At 61.4% G+C, this 25,703-nt stretch overlaps 5 protein-coding genes across 5 annotated transcripts; all 5 read right to left on the reverse strand.

Moving 5' to 3' along the window:
• Positions 1 to 1,930: 1,930 nt before the first annotated feature.
• Positions 1,931 to 2,596, reverse strand: LPMP_100720 (hypothetical protein; the record flags this gene model as incomplete). Its single annotated transcript, XM_010698493.1, has 1 exon — positions 1,931 to 2,596. One exon carries the CDS (start codon positions 2,594 to 2,596, stop codon positions 1,931 to 1,933), a length of 666 nt encoding a protein of 221 aa, XP_010696795.1.
• Positions 2,597 to 3,465: 869 nt separating this feature from the next.
• Positions 3,466 to 6,666, reverse strand: LPMP_100730 (hypothetical protein; the record flags this gene model as incomplete). Its single annotated transcript, XM_010698494.1, has 1 exon — positions 3,466 to 6,666. One exon carries the CDS (start codon positions 6,664 to 6,666, stop codon positions 3,466 to 3,468), a length of 3,201 nt encoding a protein of 1,066 aa, XP_010696796.1.
• Positions 6,667 to 8,496: 1,830 nt separating this feature from the next.
• On the reverse strand, positions 8,497 to 14,022 carry LPMP_100740 (hypothetical protein; the record flags this gene model as incomplete). Its single annotated transcript, XM_010698495.1, has 1 exon — positions 8,497 to 14,022. One exon carries the CDS (start codon positions 14,020 to 14,022, stop codon positions 8,497 to 8,499), a length of 5,526 nt encoding a protein of 1,841 aa, XP_010696797.1.
• Positions 14,023 to 16,355: 2,333 nt separating this feature from the next.
• Positions 16,356 to 17,558, reverse strand: LPMP_100750 (hypothetical protein; the record flags this gene model as incomplete). The annotated part of the gene is made up of 1 exon (XM_010698496.1): positions 16,356 to 17,558. One exon carries the CDS (start codon positions 17,556 to 17,558, stop codon positions 16,356 to 16,358), a length of 1,203 nt encoding a protein of 400 aa, XP_010696798.1.
• A 1,176-nt stretch (positions 17,559 to 18,734) lies between these two features.
• On the reverse strand, positions 18,735 to 23,819 carry LPMP_100760 (protein kinase, putative; the record flags this gene model as incomplete). Its single annotated transcript, XM_010698497.1, has 1 exon — positions 18,735 to 23,819. The coding sequence occupies one exon, from the start codon at positions 23,817 to 23,819 to the stop codon at positions 18,735 to 18,737; it is 5,085 nt and encodes a 1,694-aa protein (XP_010696799.1).
• Between the last annotated feature and the right edge of the window lie 1,884 nt (positions 23,820 to 25,703).

Consider the following 25,703-nt stretch of genomic DNA (forward strand, 5'->3'; position numbering starts at 1 on the left):
CGCAGAAGAATGCGTACGAATTCGCAATAAGGGCGAGAGAGAGGGGGGAGGGGGAGGGAGGAGGAGGAAGGAACAGAGAAACCGCAGAAGGGTGCGATCAGTATGTAGAGAGGAGGGTTTGATGGGCGGCTCAGGTTACTTGAGGGAGAGAAGGGGGGGGGAGGGAGGCAGCGGGGGCGTGATGGGAGCGTGAAGCGGCTGCTTTCCAGTCGCCACTTGAGCTGATCCGAGCTGCGCGCGTTGTTATGGTGTGAGAGAGCGTATAGATTGATAGTGCCTCACAGCAGAGTAAAGGCGTTGGTGGTTCCACACACAAAAAGGGGGGAGGAAGAGAAGGAGCGAAGACTGGTAGGCAGCATGCGTAGCAGGAACAAGTGTCAGTACGATGGCCAGAGCGAGTGAGCGAGCGAGGATCAGCAGCGGCGTAATACACACACACACACGCACACACACGCTTGGTGCTCAGCGGGGGACTTTATGAGAAAGTAGCGCGAGAGAATAAAGAGAAAGAAGGGCCAGCGAGGAATCCGCAGAGACACACACCCACACACACAGTCGAGGGGGGTTGGGAAAGAGGAAGATGCACGACACTGTAACGACAGATTCAACAGAAAGCGGAAGACGGGGGGGATGGCGGTGAAGGTGAACGGGGAGCACGAAGTAGTAGAATGACAGATCAATGTGTGCGGGCACTCGTGAGTTCACACAGGCATGAAAGGAAATAAAAAGGGGCCAGTGTACTCGTCGACGGAGCTGCTGTGGAGAAACCTCGCGTTACAGAATAGTGTAGAGTTGGGCTGGACTTGGGGAACAACGCGTGCGCTCTGACCCTCGTGCGCGTGCGTGTGAGGTCTTCTCACCACGCTCTTTGTGTCCTTTGCCTTGCGGGATCTGAGCCCCCCTTTTTTCCCGTTGCACGTTCCCCGTCAACGATGGGACAGGAGGCCGACTCAGCTGAATTGTGATGATGTACCGGTGCGTGGCTGCGGTAGTGGGTGCAAAACAGAGATGTGTGTGTGTGTGTGTGTGGGTGTACGAACAACAACAACAGTGAAGAAGAAAACGAGAACGCCGGTGCACTTAACTTCCATTACGTCGGGTCGGTAGAGGAACGAAGGGAGACAGAGAGTGAGGGGTCACTTGACATGGACACCTCCACACACATGACAGCGCGCTTGATTCATAAGCGTGTGTGTGTGTGGAGGTGTGTGTCTTCAGTGGGGTGAGGGGTATCAAAGCACTGCAGCCACGTGCGTCCAGTCAATGGAGAGGTCGCTGAAGATGACGGGGAATGTCGTGGCGAGGATGAGGCTCGAACGGTGAAGCGGCAAAAGGGCTATAAGGAGGATTCTTCCACCCCCCACCCCCAGCCCACCGGGACTCCCCACCAGATGCCATCACGACTGACAAACAGCTCGAAGCGGTCGGTCGGTCGGGGGGTTTTTCATTTTATTCGGTTTTTTGTTTATTTTTTTTTTCCATTGCGTCGTCGCCGCACACGCGCGGGTGTTCAGCACAGGCAAAGGCGGAAGAACAGAACAGAAAAAGGCCGTGCTCGGAACTGCAGCGGGGGCCCTCGCACACTTTTTATCGCCCTTTTCTGTTCTCGACCTCCTCCGTCGAGTCCCTCTCAAAGAGGAGGAGGGGGGGGGGCGGGGCGGGAGAGAGAGAGAGAGCGGGGGTGGGTGGGTGGGACTAAAGACGGAGAGAGGCACGCTTACACAGATGAACGGCTGAGGAGAGAAGTGCAACACCGGGAGGGTGGGGGGAGACTTTTCCTACGCCTGGGACACCCAACAAAACAAGCATAATGTAGACGGTGCAGGTCACTCTTCAGCGTTTATCATCACAACCTCCAGAGACCGCTGCCAGCACTCTTACAGACACACACACACACACACACACACACACACACATGCGCCTCTCTCTTTTAGGACAAGTCAAAAGCTGCCTCCTCTTCGCCTCCCTCCAAGTCCTCCAGCGCCTCCCGCTCATAGAACTCGTCGGCGTTCTCATCATCCACGAATAGTTCCTGGTCCATCTGCCAGAGGTCCCAGCCACGCAGCTTGCCGTCGCCGCTCTTGGCACGACGTACACGCGCCGCCTCCATCTCGGCTGCCTCCTCGCGCTTGCGCTGCTTCCATGCCTGGAAGGACACCTCCGTGACGGGGGTCAGGTCGGTGCGATCCTTCAGCTTCTCCCGCTCTGCCTCTAACTTTTCCTCCAGTCGTTCATCATCCTTCTCTACCTCATCAAAATCCTCGGGGCGGAACAGGTACTCCTCCGGGTTGCACATGTACTGGTCATCCCCATCGGCGGCCTCCACTTTCGCCCCATCGAGCTTCTTGCGTTGCTGCTGGTCGACGTCGTTGAACAGCTTCGCTAACTCAGCCTCACGTGCGCGCTTCTCCTCCTTGGCGGAGCGGCGCGCCGCGAGCTCAGACTGCGACTTGCGCTCCTGTGGGTTGCGCTGATCCACGCTTTGTCTCACCTGCTGGACATAGGCCTGGACCTTGGCGCTTCGATTTTTGTTCTTGAGGCCGAAGGTCTTGTCCTCGACGATTTTTTCCTTCTTTTTCTGCTCAGCCTTGCCCATCTTTCGGGTGCTGAGCTGCGTGTGGGTGTGTAGTTGTATGTGCGAAGTACCACTAGTCGATGGCAAAGCACTGGCGCAGCGGCGACGTTGAGTGTTCACGTGTGAGCGTGTGTTGGGGTGCGCTTTCGTAGTTCGTCAAAAGTGTGTATTTTACGGGATTACAAAAAACTCCGCACAGGGGGATCGCACTGGGGGTGTGAGGGAGGAGAATGCACACATACGTGCAGGTTTGTGCAGGCCATCGAGAGGTGGGGGAAGGGGGTAGATGTGAGAGATGCCGCCGCTCAACAGAAAGAGAGCGGAGGGGAGGGATGGTGATCGCACCGCTCCCCCATGCGGTGTGTGTGTGTGTGTCGCACACGACACTCACAGAGCAGAAAGTAGATGAGAGAAATCGGGTGAGGGGAGACGCGCCCTACGCGTTGCTTTTCCCCATTTGTGCTCCCGCTTAGGCGGCGGCGGCGTGGGCACGTCTGCCTCGGTAGACCAGCAGGCAGACCCAAGAACACGAGGTGACGCTTCTTTGTTTTGGTGGCCGCCTGCATGCCTTCATGAACTCTTCTATGCAACGCATGTCCGACGTGCACGCACCCACACCCAAGAGACACGCTTACAGAAGCCTCCCAAGACCAGCAGATCCCAACACCAACAGTGGATTCTTCGACAGACGCCACTGCTGACGTTCAGTTCCGCTTTACTCCTCCCTGGGGAGCCGAGGGAGGGGGGGGGGAGCGGAGAAAGAGGCGATAAACAGCGAGACTGGGGCATACACTCGGTCGACACCAAATACCGCCAATTCAGCTTTCGACTTGAGAGGAATCCGTCTTGCAAGCTCCCTGAGCCCACTCACTAGCACGTCCCTCGCCTCCTTACTCGAAATAGCGACGCTTCGGACGCCGCCTAAACCACTGATCCTCGTCCACTTCTGCGGCCGCTTCCACCTCCGGCGCGCCTTCCGCTACTGCCGCCGCTGCCTTCTCAAAGCCCTCATGGACGACCGGTGGCGGGGCGCGAGCGCGTGCTGTGAGTCGGCGGGTACCACGCCGCGTGCGTACCTGCAATGCCTGGCCCACGTCATTCACCTGCAGTGCACGTCGGACTGTCTGTGCCGGTGCCGGCGGCGGCGGTGACGGTCCTGCCGAGGCGGCTGCTACAGGAACAGCGCGACGCCCAGCAGGCGCCCGCTGGGTCATCGGTGGTGCCACCACCTCTATCTCTTCCTCCTCTTCCATTTCTTCGGCGCCGTCGTCTTCGTACTCCTTGTCGTCCGCCGCCGCTGCTGCTGCGGCCCTGCTACTTCGCTGTGCGCGTGAGGCCGCACCGGCCCCGGGTGCGGCAGGTGCATGGGGGACGGAGGAACGGACAAGGGCGCGTGCTGATGGGGGTTCTGCCGCCTCTTCTTCAAGCTCGTCGACTTCCTCCAACTCTTCGTCGAAATCGCCTTCCTCTTCCTCTGTTGCGGCACCGTCGTCGTCTCTGTGTTGCACGGCGGCGGTTGAATTCGGTGCTGCTGACGCCGCAGCGCCGGCCTTGCCTGCTCCATGTTGCTGCTGCCACTGCCTGTGGATGACCTCTTCGAGCACTGCCTCCGACGTGGGCAAGGGTGTCCCAGCCGGCTGCCGATGTTTCGCCCGCGTCGGGCGGGCCTGCACCACCTCCGCGACCTCTTCGTCCTCCATGCGCACCGTCTCTTCCTCATTTTCTTCGTGCACTGCGCGACGGCGACTAGAGCGACCGGGGCTCGGTGATGGGGCGGGGGCCGCTGCAGGACCTCTGAGCTTGCGTGAAGGCGGCGGCGGCGGTGGTGGAGCTGCCTCCGCTTCCTCTTCGTCTTCCACCACTACCTCATTCTCCTCCTCCGCGTCCTCTGCTGCCTCCTCAGTACCGGCGGCGCTGTCGCCATCCTCTGGAAGCAGCTGCGCCAGTGTCGCGGTCAGCGTGGCCTCCAAGTCCTCGCGATTGTGCAGCAGGCTGTGCACCACCGAGGCGCCAGAAGCATCCTCGATTTCTATCACGAGGTCATCAATGCAGCGGAACTCGGCCATCTCATCCGCCATCCCGAGCGGGGTCGCGAGAGCACAGAGCCGCGCCAGTTCTTCTTTGGTAAACGGGTTCGTCAGATCGATCGTTGCTGTCGAGCGCAGCATGAAGTCCGCGCTGTCCGACGGGTCCACCATCTTAGTGGCGATGAGGTGGTAGTGTACCACGTTCACGCGGGGGAGCACCTTGTGGCGCAGCAGGTGGAGGACGCCGAGCATCACCTCCGCAAAGGGCAGCCGCACCTCTTCCTCCACGATGCGGTCCTTCGTGGAGGTGTAGTAGAGGTGCAGCGTCGTTCCCGACAGGCAAACCACACTGCAGCCGGCGCTCTGATCAATTGCTGGACGGAATGGCGAGTAGCGCTTTTCCTTCGAGCTGAACAGAACCTTGTACGCCTGCAGGGCGGTGAGTACCTTGCCGGATGTCATGTCAGTGACGGCCATCGTCGAGGACGATGATGAGCCGCCGGCTGCGGCGAAGACAGCAAAAGGCCGTGTATCGGACGACACCAGCGGGAAGCCGTAAGGCGGGAGCAGCGTGCCCTCGAGCACGACGACTTGCTCTTCGCGTGCCAGAGCCCGCATCAGAACGGAGCCATAGAGGAGAGCGTTCACGCTCTCGCGCTTGTAGAACTCGATAGATGTGTCGTCCTTTGCCTCCTCCAGCGCCATCTGGTGCTTGTTGTACGAGGTCCAGATAGTCTTGAGGGCCCGCACGGCGACCGGGTCGGCGTCAGTAATTGTGGCAGCGTGGTAGGCACTGAACACGGCGAGCGGGTCGACCTGCGCGGTATCCTCGTCGAGCACCAGAATATCCCCTCGCGCTTCCTGTGCCTCACGCTCGGCCTTGTTGGATGGGTGAAGGTAGCCGTCAGCGGTGTTGAACTGCTTCATCATTAACTCCGCAAGTCGAACCAGCCTTTCCCGCCGCTCCGCTGCGGCTGCTGCTCCGACTACTGCTGTGGCTGGTGGTGCTGGTGGTGCAGCGGGGGCTGGTGGCGATGGCGGTTGCGCTGCAGAGGTTGACGATGGCGGCGCCGTCATGTCTGCTGCCTCCTCTTCCTCCACCTCTTCGACCTCTTCCACGAGTTCCTCATCGTCCTCGTCTGCGTCCGCAGCTTCCACCTCTTCCCGAGGTGGCGGCTGGTGGTGCTGCTGCCGCCGAGGCGCTGTGGGGGCGGCCTCAGGTGCTTTTTTGTTATTGTGTCGACCTGGTGGTGTGACTGCTGCGGCAGGGAACGGCGGCGGGCTGGGGGATGCCACGGCACGCTTTGCCGGGCTCACCTCTGCTTCTGCCATCAACTCTGCCATCTCCTCGTTCTCCACCTCCTCGCCGCCCTCCTCGGCGTCCCCGTCAATGGTATCCGTCAGCTCCTCGCTCTCCGCAGCACCGTCCTCTTCCACAGCAGCGGCCACAGGCACCTTTGACATAGCGCCAGAGACGACAGAGCGTTGTCGAGGACCGCGACGCCGCGCTGCGGCGTTAGCGTCGGCGGCCTCATTTTGCACAGAGTTGCCGGATGGGTAGGCTACCGCCATGGATCCTTCGCTACTATTGCCTTGTGTTGCTGTGGCGGTGGCAGCTGACTGTGCCGCTGATCTTGCGTGGTGCCCCGCTGCGGCGTCCACCGGGACCTTCCCAGCTGCTGTTACGGCAGGCACCTTCAGGTCTATCAGGAACGGCGATGTAGACGGCATGGTCATGGCAGTGCCGTCGGTCAGTCGTTTTGGCGCCATCAGCTCATCGGCGACGGCGCGCTGGATTGCACGAGTCAGCCAGGCGACTACCTCATCATTTCGTGAGTGGTGCCGGTGGCGTGCGAGACGGTTGTACGCCGTTTCGAGGAGGCCTCGCGCGTAAGCGCTGAGCTGCACCCGGTCTGGCTGTTCCTTCCATTGACCGACCGTCGCTACACCGCACAGGCGCAGCTCACGCGCGTCTTTTTCGCTTTGGTATTGCTCGCTGCTGAGCAGCACGTCCAGGCACTCCGCGTTGCCGCCGACTGCCTTAAGTTTTCGCTTTGGCGTCATGGCGACAAAATCGCGGAGACTGACCGCCTCTACGGCGCCACCCCCAACCTCCAAGTCGGGGTCGACAAGGAGCCGGACGAGGTCAGCAACAGTGCCGATGGCAGCAGCAGCCCCACTACTGTGGCTATCATGCGAATGTAGAAGGACCTCATCGATGGTGACCTCGAACGGCCCACGCTGATCCACTGTGGTGTCCGCGTTGTTGCTGTGGTCGGCGGAGCCAGCCAAGGCAGGTGTGCTGGATGAACCGGTGCTGCTGCTACCGTGGGGCAGGGTGGAGCGCAGCGCGCGAAGAACGCGAGATGCGTGAAGCGCACTCTGGTGATATGAGCAAAAGCTGCCAGCACGGGTCACTCTGGTGCTTGTGCCACTTGGTGAAGTGGTTCGTTGCGCCAGCTCCAGCGGGTAGTGTAGGGCCACTGCTCTGTCACCGAGTGAGTGTGGCGGTAGAGCAGTCAAAGCACCATAACAGACTGTAATACACAGCTGGCCGCCGCGGCTGCTATTGTTGTTATGCGCTGCGTTGACGACCGTCGCTGTTGCTGCGGTCACGACTGCTTGGAGACGACTCCTTCGGAGCATAGCTCTTGCCCCCACGACACTCCCCGAAAGCTTCTCTTTGCTTTCTTCCGACGATACGCAGATGTGCGGCACGAGCGGCCCGCAGTTGACACACCGCTGCGCTTGTTGAGGGGCCGCGTGGGGGGGGGGGGTGCGGACAACCACCCCCAGCCACGTGCACAAGGAAAGGGAGGAATAAGAAACGAAGATAGCGATACAAAGTGGATGAGGACGAGCGGGGTCGCGCGTGCTGAGACGAGGGTGGCGTGCACTGTGTATGCTCTCCTCCCGCTCCCTCCGTATGCGCGTATGTGTGTCGAGTGTTGCTCCGTCTTTTACGATCACTCGTTAAAGTACGAGTTGCCTGCGCAAACGTGCAGCGAGTCTTTGCAGGTCCCGAGCCGCAGTGAGACACGTGCGTGTGTGTGTGTGTGTATCAGCAGGTGACCACTCTGAAGAACAGGATGGGCGAGTACGAAAGAGAGAGAGGGATGATCATCATACAGGCCGCCGCGTCTGCGTTGAACTGTGTTGCTCATGTGCACTGCAGACTGGCGAGAGAGAGAGAGTAGTAGTAGTGGAGGAGGAGGAGGCCCTAATGTCTACCTTACGCGTTGTACACCCTCACCATCACATCTGCATCCCCCCTCCCTCCCCTCAGCAGTGCATACCTCGCCTGCGACGTTACTGTCATTGTGTACCCCCTCATTTGCGCCTGGGGAACGAACGAAGAGGAGCGACGAAGAAGAAGAGGAGGAGGAGGAGAGAGAGAGAAGGCACCGTGTCGACAGACACCACACACACACAGTGAGGCCCAAATGCCAGTACCCTTCCACCGTCAACAACAAGTCACCATCTATGCAGTACCGCTTCCGAGAGAGAGAAGGCACAAGAGAGAGAGCCACTACACAGCATGTGCCGCACATATGAATCAGAGACGTCTATGAGCCACGCCTTCCCTACATAAACCAAGAATAGCCCCAGTGACACCAGTTGCCATGCAGAGAGGAGGCACATCAACTCCTCTCACGGAGGCATACACACACCAGATACACCGAAACACATACGCAGAATCCACTGACTGCAAGGGACAGAGGAAAGCGCCGTCCCAACGCACGTCATCACAGGCAGACTCACACGCAGTTGCACGTGTCAACCCTCTGAGTCCTCCTCCGCCCCTCACCACCATCAGCGTCTAGTGGGAACAGGGAGAAAAAGGTGATGGGCAACAAGCAACACCTGCTCATCCCCGCACACATGCCACTATGTCTACCTACGCCTTGAGCTGCTTGACTTCTTCTTGCTGCTACTGGAGGAAGGGGTTGCCTTGCTCTTCTTGGACGACGCTGGCGCCGCTGCGGACGTCGACGACTTCCGTCGTCTGGCTTGCGAGGTGGACTGAGGTGCGAATCTGGCGGTTGCATGATCGTCCCTGCTGGGCGTGCTCATCGTCCGCCTCTGCCTGCTGGCAACGGAGGGTCGCTTTCCACGAGACCCGTGGCTCTCGCGACGCGGCCGCTGGGGCGCGACGGTATTCGTCTTGCTACTACCTCTGCTGCCGCCCTTGCGTCGGCTGCCCTCAGTGACGAACGGCTTCACCGGACTCAGGTTCTCCTCGTCCTCTTCAGCGTCATCGTCCTCCTCACCACTGTTCTTGGCGTCTTTCCTCTCGTCAGCCCCGGCGACGTTGACAGCAGCCGCAGCACCTGCGCCTCGCTTCTCTTCCGGCGTGGTGGCAGTCAGTGTGCCAGCTGCTACGGAGGCCCCTCCGCCACCGGCGCCGTTGCCATCTCCCTTCGAAGCGGTTTGCGGGTGAGCACCCGAAATGGTCTCGGCGCCTGACGACGCCGCCATCGGCGACGCGGTCGGGTTTGGTGTCCACGGGCCCGTCACACTCGCCATAGAGCCAGGGAAAGGCGTACAGCTTGCGAAACCGCCGCCAGCTGCAGCGAGGGGCATGCCGGCGATCGGACTTGCGGTGTCTTGTCGGTATGTCGCTGCCCCCGGTGCCGCCGTGGCTGTGGATGGGAAGGACGAGGACGAAGCTGGGACTCCAGGGCTTGAGCCTGTCAGCCCTGCAATCAGGCTCTCTGGTGTGATCACGTCATGCAGCCAGGCAAGCGCGTCGGCCTCGGCGTCTTCGGCAGCGGACCTGCCAGGCGCTCGGGGCGACTTCGATGGCGCAGCCGGCGCAGGGGCGGCACCATCGGTCGAAACGCTGGTGGACGGCAGAGGTGCGTTGTAGTTAATGCGATCCTCCATCACCAAATCGCGCTGCAGATCGTGCGCCGTCTCTTCACGCTGCCGCTGCAGCTGCGCCGACCAGCTCGTCATTGAGTTCACCTCATCGTTCATCATCGCCTCGAGCAGCGCAGCGGACTCGTGCATGTAGTCGTCGTCGGCAATGTGCAGGTGTTCAGAGGTGCCGATGCCGCCGGCAGCGGACTTACCCGTGGCGGCGTCACGCAAGAGACGTGTGTCACTCGCCAGGTCATCCAGTTCTGCGCCAGGCACCACATCTTCCTCGCCAATGTTCACGTAGTCGGCGTCGTCGTCGTCGTCATCCACGGCAGCGTCGGAGCTTCTCCGCCCGCCTGCGCCGCGACTCATCGCCTGCACCATGAGGTCGGTAGCCGACACTACCGCTGACGTGTACGCGGGTAGCATCGTCGAGTCTGGCACAAGCTGCAGCAACGTAGGGGAGAAGAGCGATTCTACCTCCTCTGGCGTGGCCACGACGTCTTGCAGCACCTGCACCCGATGGGTGCGCTCAATATTTTCTATCAGTTCACTGAGGGTACGGAAGTCTTTGGTGATGCCGAGCTGCTGCTGCAGCTCGCGTAGTCGGTCTATCACGTGGTCTTCGAACACGGCATCGTAGTCGAGGTAGTAGGGCACGGTGGGGGCCGCGGCAGGGTTGAAGACATCCACGCTGACGCCACCCGCCACGGCAGAGCCGCGCCTGCGCGCGTAGACGCTGGGTTGGCCGCCGCTGCGGCTGTTTCCATGCAGACTCGCCTCCACTCCGGGCCGTGCCTCATCCAGTGACACCACCGTGACGTACTGCACAGAACGCACCTTGTCCGCCGGCAGCACCTGGCGCTCCAAGACGTGGAGCACTCCGAGCAAGGCCTCCGCAAAGCGGGCCACCATGTGCCGGAGCTGCGCGGTGGTCGTCACAATATTGAACAGTGCCAGTGTCGACCCGCACACGAACACGACGTCGCAGCCGCCGTTGAGGCCGACCATGGGCCGAAATGGGAAGTGGCTGGGCGCCGCGTTGGAGAAGAACATTTTGTATGCTGACACAGCGCGGCGCACCGTGTCCGGTGTGGCGCTTCGGATGAGCAACTCGTTGCCCGCCGCTGCCGTTCCGCGCGGGTGGTGAGCGCTGCTGCCGCGCACCCGCGTCTCAGATGCCAAGAGAGGAAAGCCGAAGGACGGCACCTTCAGGTTCAGCTCCAGCTGCGCCCCTGCCACGGCAGCCGATCGCAGCAGCAGTGCACCGTGCAGCAGAATGCGCATAGCGTCGCGCTTGCGGGCCGGCGTCGTGGAGAGCGCGGACACGACGCTGCGATACTCGGCCCAGACCTCTGCCCAAGCCCGCACGACCTTGCGTTCATTGCTGCCGACACCGGTGCAGCTACGCAGCCGAGCAGCAGCAGCTGCATTCGCCACAGCCGCCTTTGGCTTCGCGTTCGCACCGCTGCTACTGCCCTCTTCGCTCCCACTATCTTTACCTTCGGCGTCGCCGTCCCGCTGCAGCTCACTCCCCTCCAGCAGCTGCCCCTCGCTGTTGAAGACACGTTCATCAATCGCGTCTTGCCGGGAGAAGATGACGAAAAGAGCGAAGGGGTGTACTTGGCTACTTGTGTGGTTGTGTGGGAGCACCAACCCATCCTTGACGTCCTGCGGCGTTGTGTCGAGCTCGGTGTTCAGGTAGCCGGTCGGGCTGCTGAGTTGGCGCTGCAGAAGCTCGACGAGACGACGGCGGGTGCGGCGTGGGTCGTGAAGAAGTGTTATGTAGACGGGCAGCTCAGCGAACAGCTCCCGTGGCACGTAGCTGTGAAGCAGCTGCGGGTGCGCCGAGCCGTTGCCCATCATGAGCCGCGGCAGCCCCGTACGCAGGTCCATTAGCGACACGCGGTGAGACCAAAAAAGCTCCAGTGCTTTGCCAGCCAGTGCTGGCGCGTTCTTTAGCACCTCGTACAGCAGGCCCGGCATGTCGAGGCGGTGCGTCAAATGTAACGCATGCAAAGTTGCCAGCAGCGGCAACACGCGCAGGCGCGACTGCAGTCCGACCCCGCCGGAGAGCGGCAGGTAGTAGCGCCTGCATGGGGCAGGACAGTAGGCCAGCAGCAGCGGCGTGGCTGCCGTGCCAGCAAAGACGAAATTCACCTGTCCTACTGCCGCGGATATCTGGGTGAAGCACGAGTACAGGTGCTCCTCAACGGACTTGCCAGTGGAGAGCCAGAGCGACATCACCTGCTGGCGTTGCTGCTCCAGGGAAGGGGAATGCGCTGCCGCTGCTGTCACCATCGCTGTCGCCCGGGCAGGCGCGTCCTCGTCCTCGCCGTCGCCGGCGTCGTCTTCAGCGTCCTCGTCGATGTCCTCGTCGACCCCTGCGGTGCTGCTTGCCTTGCGCGCCGCAGCGCTAGAAGAGTGAGTGAGATGGCTGAAAGCACCACCACGGACGCTACCGCTTCCCCCTTGTGCGCTTATTGCCATGGCCGACGAGAGAGTTGCTGCGTTGCCCCACTTGACCTGCATCGCGCTCAGGGCCCGGTCCACATCATCCACAAGGATCGAGGCGAGCTGTGCTGGGGTGGCCACGGCTGCTGACGGTGCACCGCGCTGTTGCTGCTGCTGATACTGGCGATGGCCAGTACCTGCATTGCGCGCTGACTGCAGAAGGCTCTGGTACCGCTCCCAGGACCAGTTGTTCTCATGCCCCCACCAGTACACGCTACGCGGCGCACGTGAGTAGAGTTCCTCTGTGCGGATCAGGTAGGGGCACGATGCGAGCGCCACGCGGAACCAGAAGCGGGCCGCAAAGGCGACTGGATGATCGTCCAGGTCTGGCAGGTACGGCGTTGCAGAGCCGCCGTAGCGCACGAGTACCACCTTGTCGCCCGGGCGGGCGGAGCGCTCGGCAAGTTGCTCCAGCAGCGCCGTCTTACCCGAGAGCGGCCCGGCCTCGATGAAGTGGATAGGCTTGTCGGCGGCGGCGGGTGGGTAGTGGAGCAGCGTTGTGAGTCGGTCCTCGAGCAGCTTCACCGGGCCGAAAAGCTGGTGCAGGCCGACGGCCTCCGCGGCACTGAAGCCGTTGCCGCCGAACCGCCCTGGCTGCGCAATAACTTCGTAAAGAGAGGTAACTGCCAGTGTGTCGACGCGGCGGCGCAGCCGGTGGAGCATCGAGAGGTATTCTTGCTCTGTGGCGTCATCGACAACGCCGCCGCTCTCGCGTGCGGTTGACGACGGCGGGTCAGGCTGACCTGACCACTCACCCAAGGTTACGTCTAGTTGATTCGACCCTGTGAGAAAGGTGCCAGAGGCGTAGTGCAACGGCGCCTGCACGGCCAGCCCGCTCATGGCACCGCCGCTCAGCGACGTGTCTGCACGCGACAAGCATCTGTGCGAGGCTGTAGCCGCCACGGTGGTCGACTCGTCGACGGCGCTGTGGAACACAAAGTAGCGCACCGGCACGGAGCGCAGGTCCAGCAGGCTACCGGCCCGCTTCAGAAGCCCTGGGACGCGGTCTAGTGCGAGATAGCCATTCTGTTGCAAGGCCTGCAGCTCTGGCGGCAGTTGGTGTGCCACGGCTTGCTCGAGTAGCTGGGCAAAGGCGGCATTGATGACGCCGTACGAGCGCTCGGTGATTTCGCGCTCCGCCTGGTCATCGCCCCGGTTGCTTAGAGTGGCGCCCATTGCCGCGTGGTTCGCAACGTAGTCCTGCCGCACGCTCGAGACCACCTTCTGCACAAACCGAAGGTAGTGATCCAGCGTGCAGGCCTCGCCCGGGCGGAGCATCGATTGCGGTTGTTGCCACTGTGGCGCGTTCGCGGTGGATGCAGGCGCCGCGCCGCAGCCACCTCGACCATTCAGCATCTCGCCCAGCATGCGCGACTCAATGCTCTGAGGAGGGGAGCGACCCGTAATGTCGTTCCCAAGAACAGCGGCCGAGGAGAGAGGGCTGCCACCACCGTTGCGCACGACATCAGCTGGCATCCACTCCTTCCGCTTCGTCCACATCGCCTGCGAGGCCCGGTCGATCGGAATCTGTAGGGAGTCGAGCACAAACTTCCCCATAACGTCTGACACCCAGTGTGATAGAATGTCCTCTACTTGGTTGCTGGTGTTCACGACCTTGACCACCTCTGCCATGTACGCCTCGACGCTCTGCGCGACAGCTGTGTCGAGGGCACTGCGGGTGCGGGCCGACACCTTCACGAGCTGCGGGTGCTCGAGCCACTGCTGCAGGGACTGGATACCGGCTTGTTGCAAAGCCGCCAGATCTTGTGCCGGCGACTCAGCCGCCAGTCGGGCCGCCTGCTGGTAGTATGTGCTCTGCGCCATCCACTGCTGCCACTCCTTCTGGCCACCCAACGCGAGCAACTGCCTCTTCGGCTGCATTGCCACATATTCGCCCATTGTGATGCGCTCGACGCCTTCGGCTTGAGGGTCAATCAGGAGCTGCACCACCTTGGGCAGCGTTAGCTCAGATGCCAGCGTCTCTTCCACCTTCACAATGTCCTCTACACGTGCGTCAAGGGTGGGCCCACTGACTGCGGCCATTCGCCGGGTGGGCGTGGGGCGTAGTGCACCGTCCTGGCGGAGGAGCGCCGCTGAAGCGGCAGTGGCCGCCATAGCGGCACTTAATATTCCCTGCGTCTCCGTGGCTGTCGATGACGACGGACGCGCAGCGGTGGGACTGAATCCAGCCGTTGCGGCCGACGCTGCTGCTGCTGCTGCCTGTACTACAGCTCCTGACGATGGTGTGTTGCCGACACCGCTCTTGCTACTAGTCAATATGGGACTGATGGATGCCTGTAGTACGGCGAACGGCGCTGCTGCTGCTGTAATGGTTGGTGCTGCATCGGCCGCCTGCAAGATGGCTGAGATGCTCTGCGCATGTAGCGGCGAGGCGGAACTCTGCAAAGCGGATTGCCCTGCGGTAGTGCTTGAGGAGTCGATAGTCGACGCTGCTGCCGTCGCCGCGGTCGTTGCGGACGTCATTGTACTACTCGACTGTGCCGAGGATACACGTTGATACCACGGGAGTCGACTCGGCTCACTGCTGCCCGGTGGCTTGTATACATAGCGGAGAGGTGAGGTGGCAGCGAACATGCTGCCAGCGCGCAGCAGCGCAGTGCGGGACAGGCACCGCACTGAATTCGAGTGGCCGCTGCTGTTGCTGTTGTTGCACTGATGCGCGCCCACGACGCCAACGAAGAGGGTCGGGGCGATTCGTCGTTGAAGCATTTTCTAGCAACGGGCGGTGGTGCGTGTGTGCGTACGTGTGAAAGAAGAGGCAGTAAAGACACATGCATCTGCATGCAAAGGGGGAGGAGAGCAGATCCGATGCTCGCCCGCCCCCACTTCTCCGCCTGCAGTGAAGCTGCTGAAGCAAACAGGAAATACAGCACACAGACTCAAGGCAAGTAATGAGCGAGTGGTAGTCAGAGTGATGGTGGCGTGCTACGTGTGTGTGTGTGTGTGTGCCCTCTCACCCTCTATGAATTTTGCTTCTTTCCGGCTCTGGTGTGTCTCTATAGATGTTGGCTCGTAGTTCGCCCTCGTGTCGACTTCACGCGCTGGCCTCAACCCACCGTGCAATCCCTGTGCAGCGTGTTTTGGATGTCTAGCAGTGTAGACGTACACGTGGAGGCGGTGTGTTGTATGCGCGCGCGCGTGTGTGTGTGTGGAGGAGGTGAAACGTCTATCGCTCTATTACATGAAAGGCAGATTAGCAGGCTTAATGTAATAAGCGAGAAAAGAGGCGCACACGAGTGGGTGCGGCGGTTGTGCAGATGGGTGGAATGCGGGAGCTAAACAGCGTGCGGGTGAGCGGGCTCGAGGGAGCAGGGGAGGGGCAGGAGGCCAGAGAACCTCCCTTCTGTGCTCGTGTGTGTGTGCTGCACTGGATGCGGCTTTGGGCCATGTGCTAGGGATTAGAAGAAGCAGGAAAGGAGAAGCGGGGCAGAGTGGCGACGGCACGCACCCACTACAGCGGCGCAGGCATACACGTACACCAGTACAGCAGCAACCCAGAAGAGGTGTTTCTCCTTCTCTCTCTGTCTCGCTCGATCGCTCGCCCGCTCGTTGGGGGTGGTGTGCTGTTCCAGCAAGGAGAGGATGTGAGCGGATGAGAACCTTCACGAGTTCACACCTGTGGGCCGCATGAGCCACGAAAACAAAAAACGAAAGGCCGGGCAATCGTGCAGTATTACGCAGACCGAGAGAGAGAGGAGGGGGGGGGGATGAGATAGCGGAAGTGATGTACGAGGGCGGGCGTGACGGCCGCGTACGCAGGGGAGGGGGAGAGGGGCCGTACGTGGCGGCACTTTTGCTCGAGGGTCGCTTCCCCATTCCCGGAAGAGGAGACCGGAGGAGAAGGGGTTGATGGTGGTCGTGGGTGGCTACAACTCAGGGCTGTAACTCCCACTGGTGCTGCACCCTGCCCCTTTCTCCCCCTCCTTCCCTTTTGCCTTTTCTCTTTCACCCTCGCGAGTCGTCATTTGTGTGCATCACAGAACACAACGGGCATTGGTGTATCATCGAAGGAGAGGCTTGGGTGTCTCGCTCGCTCGCTGTGCAGCTGCCGGAGCGTCTGGCTGTGAGTACCCCCCAACCGACCAATCAATCCCTGAGTTGCAAGCGTTTCGTTCACTACACATATCGGTGCGCGTGGGAAGAAGAGTCAGTCCTCAGCACGTCCACAACACCGCCCCTGGCCAGGACGCGCTACTGGGCAACAGCCGCTGAAAAAAAAAACCCCAACCGCAAAAGGCCTACAGATGGCCTACTCGCACGCACGCACGCACGTCCCCCTCCCCAACGCAACGGCGCCACTTCACCATCTTCACAATGTGAGAGGATTAGAGAAGTAGCGGGTTGGGGAGTGGGGACTACGTCACAAACTTGCGCGGCGCACCATCCATGCCAGGCCTGATGACCTCCGCCTCCTCCCAAATCTGCGCGGCGCGCTCCTCGTCGGCGCGGGCCTCGTCAATGCGGCCCAGTGCCTCCCTCGCCTCGGCGCGCAGCTGGTATAGCGTGGCGGAGCGGTTTGCCTTGACGAAGGCCAGCGCGCGTGTCAGGTCATCCTCGGCGCGGTGAAATGACTTGAGCTTGCAGTAGATCATGCCACGGGCGACAAGCACCGCCCCAAGGGCCTTACGATGGCGTTCCTTCTTCAGGTCGGCCCCTTCCGTGATGAAGCTCATGCTGGCTGTCAGGGACTTGAGGGCCCCGGCTGGGTCGTCTTCGTACACTTGGATCTTCGACCGCGTGTACATGGCCATGGTCAGCGCCATCAACTTATCGAACTTGGCGGACATGTCGATTCCAAACTTCTTCTGGATGTGCGTCCGCACCTTTGGATGCTCCAGCCACTTCTCGAAGAGGTCGATATCGCGCATATAGCGGTTCACAAACTCGTGCGCGCGCTTTGCATCCTGATTTTCCTCCAACACCAGGTGCGCCCCGTGCAGCAGCCCCCAGTGCACGAAACCATTGAACTCCTGCCGCTGCTGGATGTTCTCCTGCCCGTCGCGCTGAGGGGCGAGGAGGTGGTCTACCTGGTCCTCCACCGTCATGGGGTTGCCAAACGCCTCCAGCCGCTTTTTATCCTCCTCCAAGGCGGCTTGGATGTCAAACATAACTTTGCTGTCGGTGAAGCCATCGTCGTCGATCTCGTCGACGGCTGGGTCGAAGCTTGGCGGCGGCACAAAGCGCCGCGTCTCCTCGAACGTCTCATCCGCCATGTGGAAGTCGGAGTTGATGAAGAAGTTGTCGCCCTCGTAACTCAGCTCCAGCGGCTTCTCCGGGCTAAACACCTCCTTTAGCTCCGGCACAAACATGCCGTCCAGCTTCTTCTTGTTCTTGTCGAAGGGGGAGCCGAACATGCGGCCAGACCAGTTCTGGTTCGCTGGTGGCCACCACTTGTCACTCTCGCTGAGGCCCTCCTGCTGCTGTAGCGGTTCCTGCCCGGCGCGTTGCGCATCTGTGGCCCGCCGTACCGTGCGGCGGCGCAGCTCAGACGCCTCCGCGTCGTCTTGCCTCTTTTTGCTGTACTCCACACCTCCTGGGGAAGCCCCGGGTGTGGTCATCGCCGTGCGCGGCGGTGGCGTGTGACTCGCTAGCGAGGAGGTGTGGGGGGAGATGCCAGGCAGGCAACCACCCTCGATAGGGCGACGGGCGATCTTGGGGTCGTAGAGCGGCGGCGCACGACTGCGGCTTCTATCGCTGTCACCGGCGCCACCGCCGCTGCTGCCAACAGCACCAGTCGCAGCTGCTGCGGCTGCCGACGCGCGCGCACTTTTGTGTGGTGATGCTGTCAAGGATGCCGAATTATTCGCGACACCTTGAAGGTCTGGAGTCGTGTGCAGGTGGCGTTGGTGGGATACCAGCACACGTGTCGGCACCGCTGCAGCCCTACACGCCGTCATGCGCGCAACGGTGAGCACTTGGTACATGTCGGAGATGAAGACTAAGGGGCCGTGTGTCGATAGAGAGAGAGTGCAGGAGGACAGGAGGGATGGTACTAAGTAATCCCCCCCAAATGCCGCCCGTGCACAGGTCGTACCTGGCGGCGTGCGCGTGTGTGGCGGGGTGCACCGCAATGTGCGTGTTTTCGTTCAATGGCACAATGTCGATGCCAAAGCGCAGTGAAGCAAAGACGAGAGGGAGACGCAGAGAAGAGGGTGAGAGGGAGAGGCACGCCAGGAAGTAGAGAAGGAGGTGGGAGACTGCGGTGCTGCTTTCCCGACTGTCCAGCCCTCACGAGCGGTAAATACGAGAAAGTCCATGCCGATGGTGCGTGTGTGTGTGTGGGTGTCTAGCCAACAGCAAGAGGCTGGGAGAGGCGCGTTACGTCACCCCCCGCGCACGGGGGAGGCGAAGAGCTGTTGCTTACGCAACAAGCGCACAGCGAGAGAGAGAGAGAGGGAGGGGGAGGGGGTCGCGTGACGGGCGGGCTGGTGTGCCACCTTGACAGCCGCTCCATCCGTGATCCCTCCTCAACTCACCTCCGCGCTTCGTCATCGCGAGCGTTCCCCTTTGCGCCAGGAGGAAACGAGTTGAGGCGTAAGAGAGAGAGGGTGAAAGAGTTGCGTACCCCCCCCCGCCCCTCACACGCGCAAGCATAAGGCACAGGTGCTTCTACACCCATGTGAGCACCAGAGGAGGCAGCAAGCCGTGGAGGAGAACAGGGTGCAGGTGCGCGCGTGTGTTCAAGGGGTGCGCATCCTCTTGAAGTAGGGTTGCAGACAAGAGGGCAAACACTTTTAGGGGCTCACGTCTTCTGTTTGGGTGATGTTGAAGGTTTGCACAAGGTAGCGGCGGCACTCCTCAGCTGCCATGCGCTCCGCCCAGGACTGCCGCAGCAGCGCCAGTGTGAGGTACTGCAGCGGTGTAAGAGAGGGGCCGTTGGTGTTGAGGCTGTTGTTGCCACTGGTGCGAACTTGTGCATGGTGGCCGTGCGCATGTCCGCCGGCAGCGGCGTTGAGGCCTATTGTTGTGGTCGGCGTCACTATTGCTGCTGCCGGGGGCGACCCGACTGTAGGCAGCAGAACAGGCTGACTTGCCACCTCTACGAAGCACTCGCGTGAGTGGTCGCCGTCACTGCTGCAGCGTGGATTCCGACACTTTGGGTACAGCCGCCGACCGTAGAGTAGCTCATACAGCGTCGCACCGAGGCTGAAGGCGTCGGTTGGACGTCCACACACGGCTTCACGTAGCGCGCGCAGGTCCATGTATTCGAAGGTCCCGTACGAGTCCTGCACTTCGTCCATGGGGTCCGGGCCGACGAGGCGGCAGTTGCCAAAGTCAGAAAGATAGAACTTGATAGCGTCCATCGTGGTGCCCGACGCGCTGAATTGCTGCTGCGGTTGCAGCCTCTGCTGCGAAGGCCCGTGCTCGTAGGCGAAGAGAATGTTGCTCGGCTTGAGGTCGAGGTGGAGCAGTCCCAGTTCGTGCATCGCTGCGAGCGCCGAGCTCACGCAGTACACCACGCCCTTTGCAATGCCGTCGCTGCGCGGGATACCCTCCACATCGCCGTCGCACAGTTCCATCACGAGGAACGCCGTTGCGTCGCTCTGGATTAAGTCGTCGTGGGTGATGGAGAGGAAACGCGGCAGACGGACCGATTGCAGCCGCGCCCGTGTGGCCCGCTCCTCTGGTCCCTCCTCAGAGGCAAGCCGCTCCATCTGCATTGCTACTTGCTGCTCCAGCGTCAGTAGTGCGTCCTCGGCATTCTCTTCCGCCGCTGTGTGCGAGGCGCGGCGGTGCCCTCCACGGGAGAGGAGCTGCACTTCCACCTCCAGCGCTGCTTCTTCCGCTCTCTTGCGCAGCTGCCGGTGCCAGTCCAGCGCCTCCTGCGCCAGAGGCGGCAGCGCCTCCTGCCCGTGGACAAAGAAGGCGCTGTGCAGTGGAAGGATGTAGGGTACCTGCATCTCGTTCAGGAAGCGCATCGTGGCAATCTCGCGTATCGTGGAAAAGGAGTCTTCAATGTTCGCCTTGGTGCGCAGGATGATTGGACATGACTTGACAGCGACGAGGTCGCCATCCACCGTGAGACAGCGCCACACCAACCCAAAGCTCCCCTCCCCGACGAACTCAGCTGATGCAAAAGCGGCCCAGAAGTCGCCAGGGTGGAGAAAGTGCATCGGGGAGAGCACATTCCGCGCCGCCTCCATGAAGTTCCTCTTGGTGGGTTTGGTTGGAAAGAAGTCGCGCAGGAGCGCGTCGGCTGGGCGGCCCCAGTCCGGGGGCGTTGGGGTGGACACTGCGGCCTCAGTCTTGGCGCTCTTCGCGCGACTGCGCTTGTGGGCAACTTGGCCAGCCGCGGCAACGTCGGCAGCGGTGCCCGTCACGTCTCTGGTTGCCACAGGAATTACAGTGGTCTGTGGTAGATGATGACGGTCTGCGTTGTCGCCTTCCTGCGGCAGCAAGGCGGCGGCGGCAACGCGCCGTGCCGCGTGTTCTTCTCCCTTACCCTGCGCCAGCTGCTGTAGCTGCTGCTGGTATGCGTGGATGCTCCGGTAGAGGGGGCTGGAGGGGCGCCGCCCTGGATCCAGCCGGTTTGGGAAGATAAAGTCCTTCACGTGTGGCTTCTGTGGACTCTTGAGCAGTCCGTCGTCATCCTCCTCGTTGGCAACAACTTCATTCGCCCTTTCCACACGAGCATCTCTCGCGGTTTTTGGTGTCTTCAGCGATATTGCATCCCTCTCCACCTCCAGACTACCAGACTCCGTCATGTGCGTCTCGCCGTCACCTTCTGGGGTGCTGTCGTCGTCGTCATCATCGATAATCAACGGTAGTGACAGCTGAGCATGTACCTCTCCGCCCGTGACTGGCGATGTGTGAAACAGCGCAAGCGACGGGGGTGCGTCTCGAGTGCGCTGACGCGGCGGCGCTTCGTTGGTGTCCTCGTCCTCCTCCTCCGTGTCGTCGTCTAGGTTGATGTAGCAGTGAGGCCCCAGCCCACTTGATAGCCGCTGTTGGGTGGCACTTCCAGTGCCGAGTGAGAGTGCAGGATCGGCAGACGTGTCTGGTGGACGTCGACGGGGGCGAAAGGTCGGTGGCAAAATCTCGGCGATGGGGTGGCTCTTCTCCGCTGGTGGCCGGCGGAGGGCCTGCGCTGGGGATGAGACAGGGACACTCGATTGGTCAACGCGAACGACAGCGTCGCCGCTCTCTGTTTTACTCGGGCTGGGACATTGGCTTCTCAGCCGCTCATAGACCTCTGTCTGTTCTCCTTCGCCTACTGCCATCCCCCGCTCACGTGGCGACCTCGACGGCGAGGCCGACGTGCCGGAGTGCGCGGCATGCCCGGACAGCACCCGCACTGCGTCGGTTTTTTCTCCGTCCGCCTCCGCGTCGATTTCCTTCTTCACGGAGACGAGAAGGGAATCGCTGCTGTTGTGGAGTGGCACCGCCCTCGTTGCCTCCGCAACGCCGTCCTCGCCTTCGCTGTCGTTATCGTCGTCATCATCCAAGCAGATCCACATGGTGCCCGGGGAGGCAATGGGCCGCGTCGCCGCCGCCTTCGTAATGAGCTGCGTCGATGGTCGACTGGCCGCTGATGCTGTGGTCGGCCCACTCGGTACTACTGGCAATGGGGCCTCCGAGCCACCCGCCGCGTTCGCAGAGGCCTGCGTGAACGTCTGTGTTGTTTCTCCAATGGAGCTGGAGGCTGGAGACGCAGAGGATGCGACAGGCTGCGTCTGTGATGGTAGTTGGGCCGCGGGCAAGGCGGCGCTAGCCTTCACAGCGCCCTCGCGACTGTCACCGCGCCGGGACGTCGGTGAGACGCTTAATGATTTGGGCAGCCGCGTAATCTGCGGGGATCGCCACACAGGAGGTTCTCGCCGTCGCTGCCGCTGCGGGGTTGTCGCCGTCGGGGGCTGACTCTCTTCCACGTCGGCGTCGGCCTCTCTAGTTGTCTCCATATCCGCGAGTCGCGTGAGCTGAGAGGAGGATGGGGAGGTGAAGCTCAGGTTAAGGTATGCGTATGATAACCACTGCTGCTGCTGGAAGAGCGGGTGAGTAGGGAAGGAGGACGGGGTCGCGGAGGGTAGCGGCGCAGCGGGGTGGCTCGCCTCCACCACGCCCCCACCCGGTGTCTGCTTCAGCCACGCGTACGAGCAGGCTGAGGGAGAGTGCTGGCGGCTCGTGTTGCCACCCATCCGCAGGTGTCCCGCCGGGGCGGGGAAGGACGGAGCGACAGACGCCGCAGTTTTGGGCTGCTGCGACGACAGAACCTCGTCGTCTTTTAATGCTGACGACTGCGTCGACAATAACCACGATGATGTGCCACAACGATGTTCCTCGGTGCCGCTGCCGTCACGTGGCACCAGTGAGGGCAATCGAGGCGATGTGGCGGCTGTGGCCGAGCCTGGCGGCAGCGGCGGCCCCTTGGTCCCTCTCTCCACGCTCCATTGGCTCTCGCTGTCACCGCGGGTGGCGATGTTGCTGAGACCCAGAGGACATGGCTGGTATTGATGGCGTTGCTGCTGTCGTTGGTGAAGCGCCTGAGCGTCTGTTTCCTCGAGGCCGTCCTCCTCGCTGCCGCGGCCCATGATGAGGGTGCCATTCAGCGAGTCATCTGCGGATGTTGGGGTGAGTGAGATGGAGCGTGCAGGTTGAGTGAACAACTGCTTGACTGTCTCCGTTGCATGCACGGGGGAAGTGCTACTGTGTCTATCGCCGTCGTCTTGCAGCATCTCCTCGCCTTTCTCGTTCTCCTGGAGCAGATGCTGCGTGGCTGGGGTGCCACTGGCTAACAACTGCCGCTGCCACCGGTGGCTGCTGGACTTCCTCTCGCTGTCTGCCATGAGGGCCTCTGGGCTGCTCTCAGGGCTTTGACGGTTTAGACTCTCAGCGCCGCGCTCGGTCGGTTGCAATGGGGGTGTCGTACACCGGCGAAGATCTAGGGTGGCGCTGCTGCTCCCACCACCCCCAGCTTCGCGGTGGAGGAGGTGAAGGGGATGAGTTGGTGAGATCTCTGGGGACGAGACGAGGCGCTGCTCCACTGCTGTGGCAGTCGACGCCATGAGTGAGACGTGAGGCAGCGTCGGCAGAGCGTCGCGGTGACTCTGGCGAGCGCCGTCGCTGCTCCTTGTGGCACCAACCATGTCAGCGACGTCCACGCCACTGCGGAAGAGGATGGTGTCTTCGTCATCGCTGTCCTCGTCTTCGCTCTTATTCTCGTTGACAGTTACCACGACGATGGACGGCGCCGCTCGCGTCGCCGTCGATGTCCGTGCTGTTGGTCTTGATGGTGCCGCCGCCGTATCATCATGCGCATCCTTTCTGTCAGTCTGCGCCGCCTTGTTCTCTTCGGCGCGGCTGGTGATGCGGCCATCGTCGAGCTCTTCGTTTGTCTGAGGCGGCTGCTTGGCTGTGGACCTCCTTCGATGTGTCCCGGTGGTTGGTGCCGGCTTTGCCACGGCCGCTGCTCTCGTTGCAGCGGGCGGTGACGGCGATGGCAATGACTTTCGCCTTACTGTGCTAGGGGCGGCGGTCTTCTCAGCTGTCTGACGACTCTCTGGCGTCTTAGTCGAGTGCTGTGATGAGGCACCACTACATGTGTGGCTGCCGCTGCTGCTCGGCGTTCGTACCGGCTTCACTTTGGCAGCAGCTGCGGTGGCCTTCACAACGATTGCCTTCCGTGTTGCCGCTTTCGAGACCACCCGCGAGGCTGGTGAGGTGCAGAGTCGCTGCACCGCGCGCTTCTTGGCTGTTGTTGGCTTTGGCGGGATTTTTTTCACTGCCTTCGGGGAGTTCTTCTTTGCCGCTGCCACGGCTGCCGGCGTGGTGACGGTGGTCTCTGCCTTTCGCTTCACGGCTTTGCGTTTCTTAGGAGGCATGGTGGCTAAGAGGCAAGAGAGGCGGGTCAGCCAGCAGAGGAGCAGCAAAAGGCGCAGGAGGAGGCAATGGCAGCTAGGGGAACCCCAGCAGAAACAAAAGCGAAACGGGTGAAAGTGCGGTGAGTAGTGTGGCGTTCCGGGGTGTGTGCAGTGCTCGCTTGCGTGTGTGTGTGTGTGTGTGTGTGGTGCTTTCAGCAGGTTGTGTGCGCTGCTGACATCTGTGTGTGCGTGTGGGTGCGATGTCACACGGACATGTACCCACACACACGATGCAGTGGGATGAGGAGCGACAAAGCCTCGGCTGTGCTGCGAGTTTTGGGTGATGATGCGGAAGATAGTGTGACAGAGGTGCGCTTGTGTGGGCGCCTAGCCCTCTTTTTTGTCTTTTCTACTTCGACAGTCGCTGTTGTGCTACGCACGCGCTCCTCTCTGTGTGTCGCGTTGTGTGCGCTACCGGGGGTGGTGGTGGTGCAGACTGCAGCTATGGTGGCAGCGGGGAGGGAGAGAGGCAAGAACGAGAAAATCGGTGAGAGCGGATGGCGGTAGCGACTCATCACCGTGGCGCTGTTTCTGCGATGGTGAGCGGTGACGTCGTTGTGCGCTCTGCAAGAAGAAAGGCAAGGGGAGACGGGCGCCCGTAAAAGGGCCCGGGGGGGGGGGGCGGGGGAGGGGTAGTGGGGAGCAGCTTTGAAGCCAGTAGCGAGAGGGGTGAAGGTCGTGGTGGATCTGTGTGTGTGTGTGTGCGGTTGCACTAGGGTAGCGGTCTTGCTGTGCTCGTGGGTGCGTGTATAGAGGCCTCTCGCATGTGAAGGAGCAGACACGCGTGTCCACCCACACCCACACACCCACACACAGCTACAGTCTGGCAATAGTTTTCTTCCACCTCGCTCACTTATCTTCCAGCCAAAGAAACACGAAAAGGGGGAGGTGATGTGCGCGGGAAGCAACAGGACGAGAGAAACAGACGTCACATGAATACGAGCCGCCCCCTCTCACACAGGTAGAAGGGTCTTCTCCCCCCCTCCCCCCACGCTCTTGTATTATGCCTGTCCGCCCGTACATGTATGCGACGTTGCTGCTGTGCCCCTTGCCCGTGTGCCCTCCGCAGGTCCTGATCTCTGTGTATCTATACAAGGGCACACTCGCAGAAACATGCAGTACAGACACCCGGCACTGAGTGATAGGCGTATGCGCAGAGGGAGATCTTATGGGAGGAGTGAAGCGGCAAACAGTGTGGAGACAACCGGTGATGGACACGCTCTGGGGTGGGTGGGTGGGTGGGAAGGGAGGAGGCTGCCGATTCCCTTGCGAGCAAGAAGAATGCGCTGCATCCCTGATGCTCTGCATGCCTCTCTCCTACTTCCACTTGCACAGACGTTAGATGATTGAGAGGGGGGGCTGGAGGGTGGGCGGAGGTGTTCCGACACGCGCAGGCAAGCACCCACCTCTCTCCCCATCCGCACGCCGGAGTACCACACTGCGCGTCGTTTCTGCTGCCGGATTTCTACTTGAGGCTGTGACTTTAGCGACCATGCCGCACCTTCCCCCCGCCCGTTTTGCACAGGGACGCAAAGTATGCGAGCGGACGAGGAAATCAACGGTGCTGGCGCTCTGCAAGGTGGCGGGATCATTAAATACGTCTGCGCCTTTCCGCTTCAATGAAGGACAAAGGGGGTGGGGGGGCGGGGGCGGGCTGCGCTGCGTGTCTGTGTGGGGTGAGGAAGTTGTGGGTGAGTGGGCAGCCGTCTGCCAGTCAGCCACACTTGAAACGATAGGAGGAGGCATTCAGGTCAACAACAACAACAACACAGCCTGGTAAAAGACGCGAGCAGGACGGATAAGAATGATCCAGAGGTGACTTGGGGACACAGGTGCGTAAGGTGG

This window comes from Leishmania panamensis, assembly GCF_000755165.1.
Source record: "Leishmania panamensis strain MHOM/PA/94/PSC-1 chromosome 10 sequence".
Classification (NCBI taxonomy): Eukaryota; Euglenozoa; class Kinetoplastea; order Trypanosomatida; family Trypanosomatidae; genus Leishmania; species Leishmania panamensis.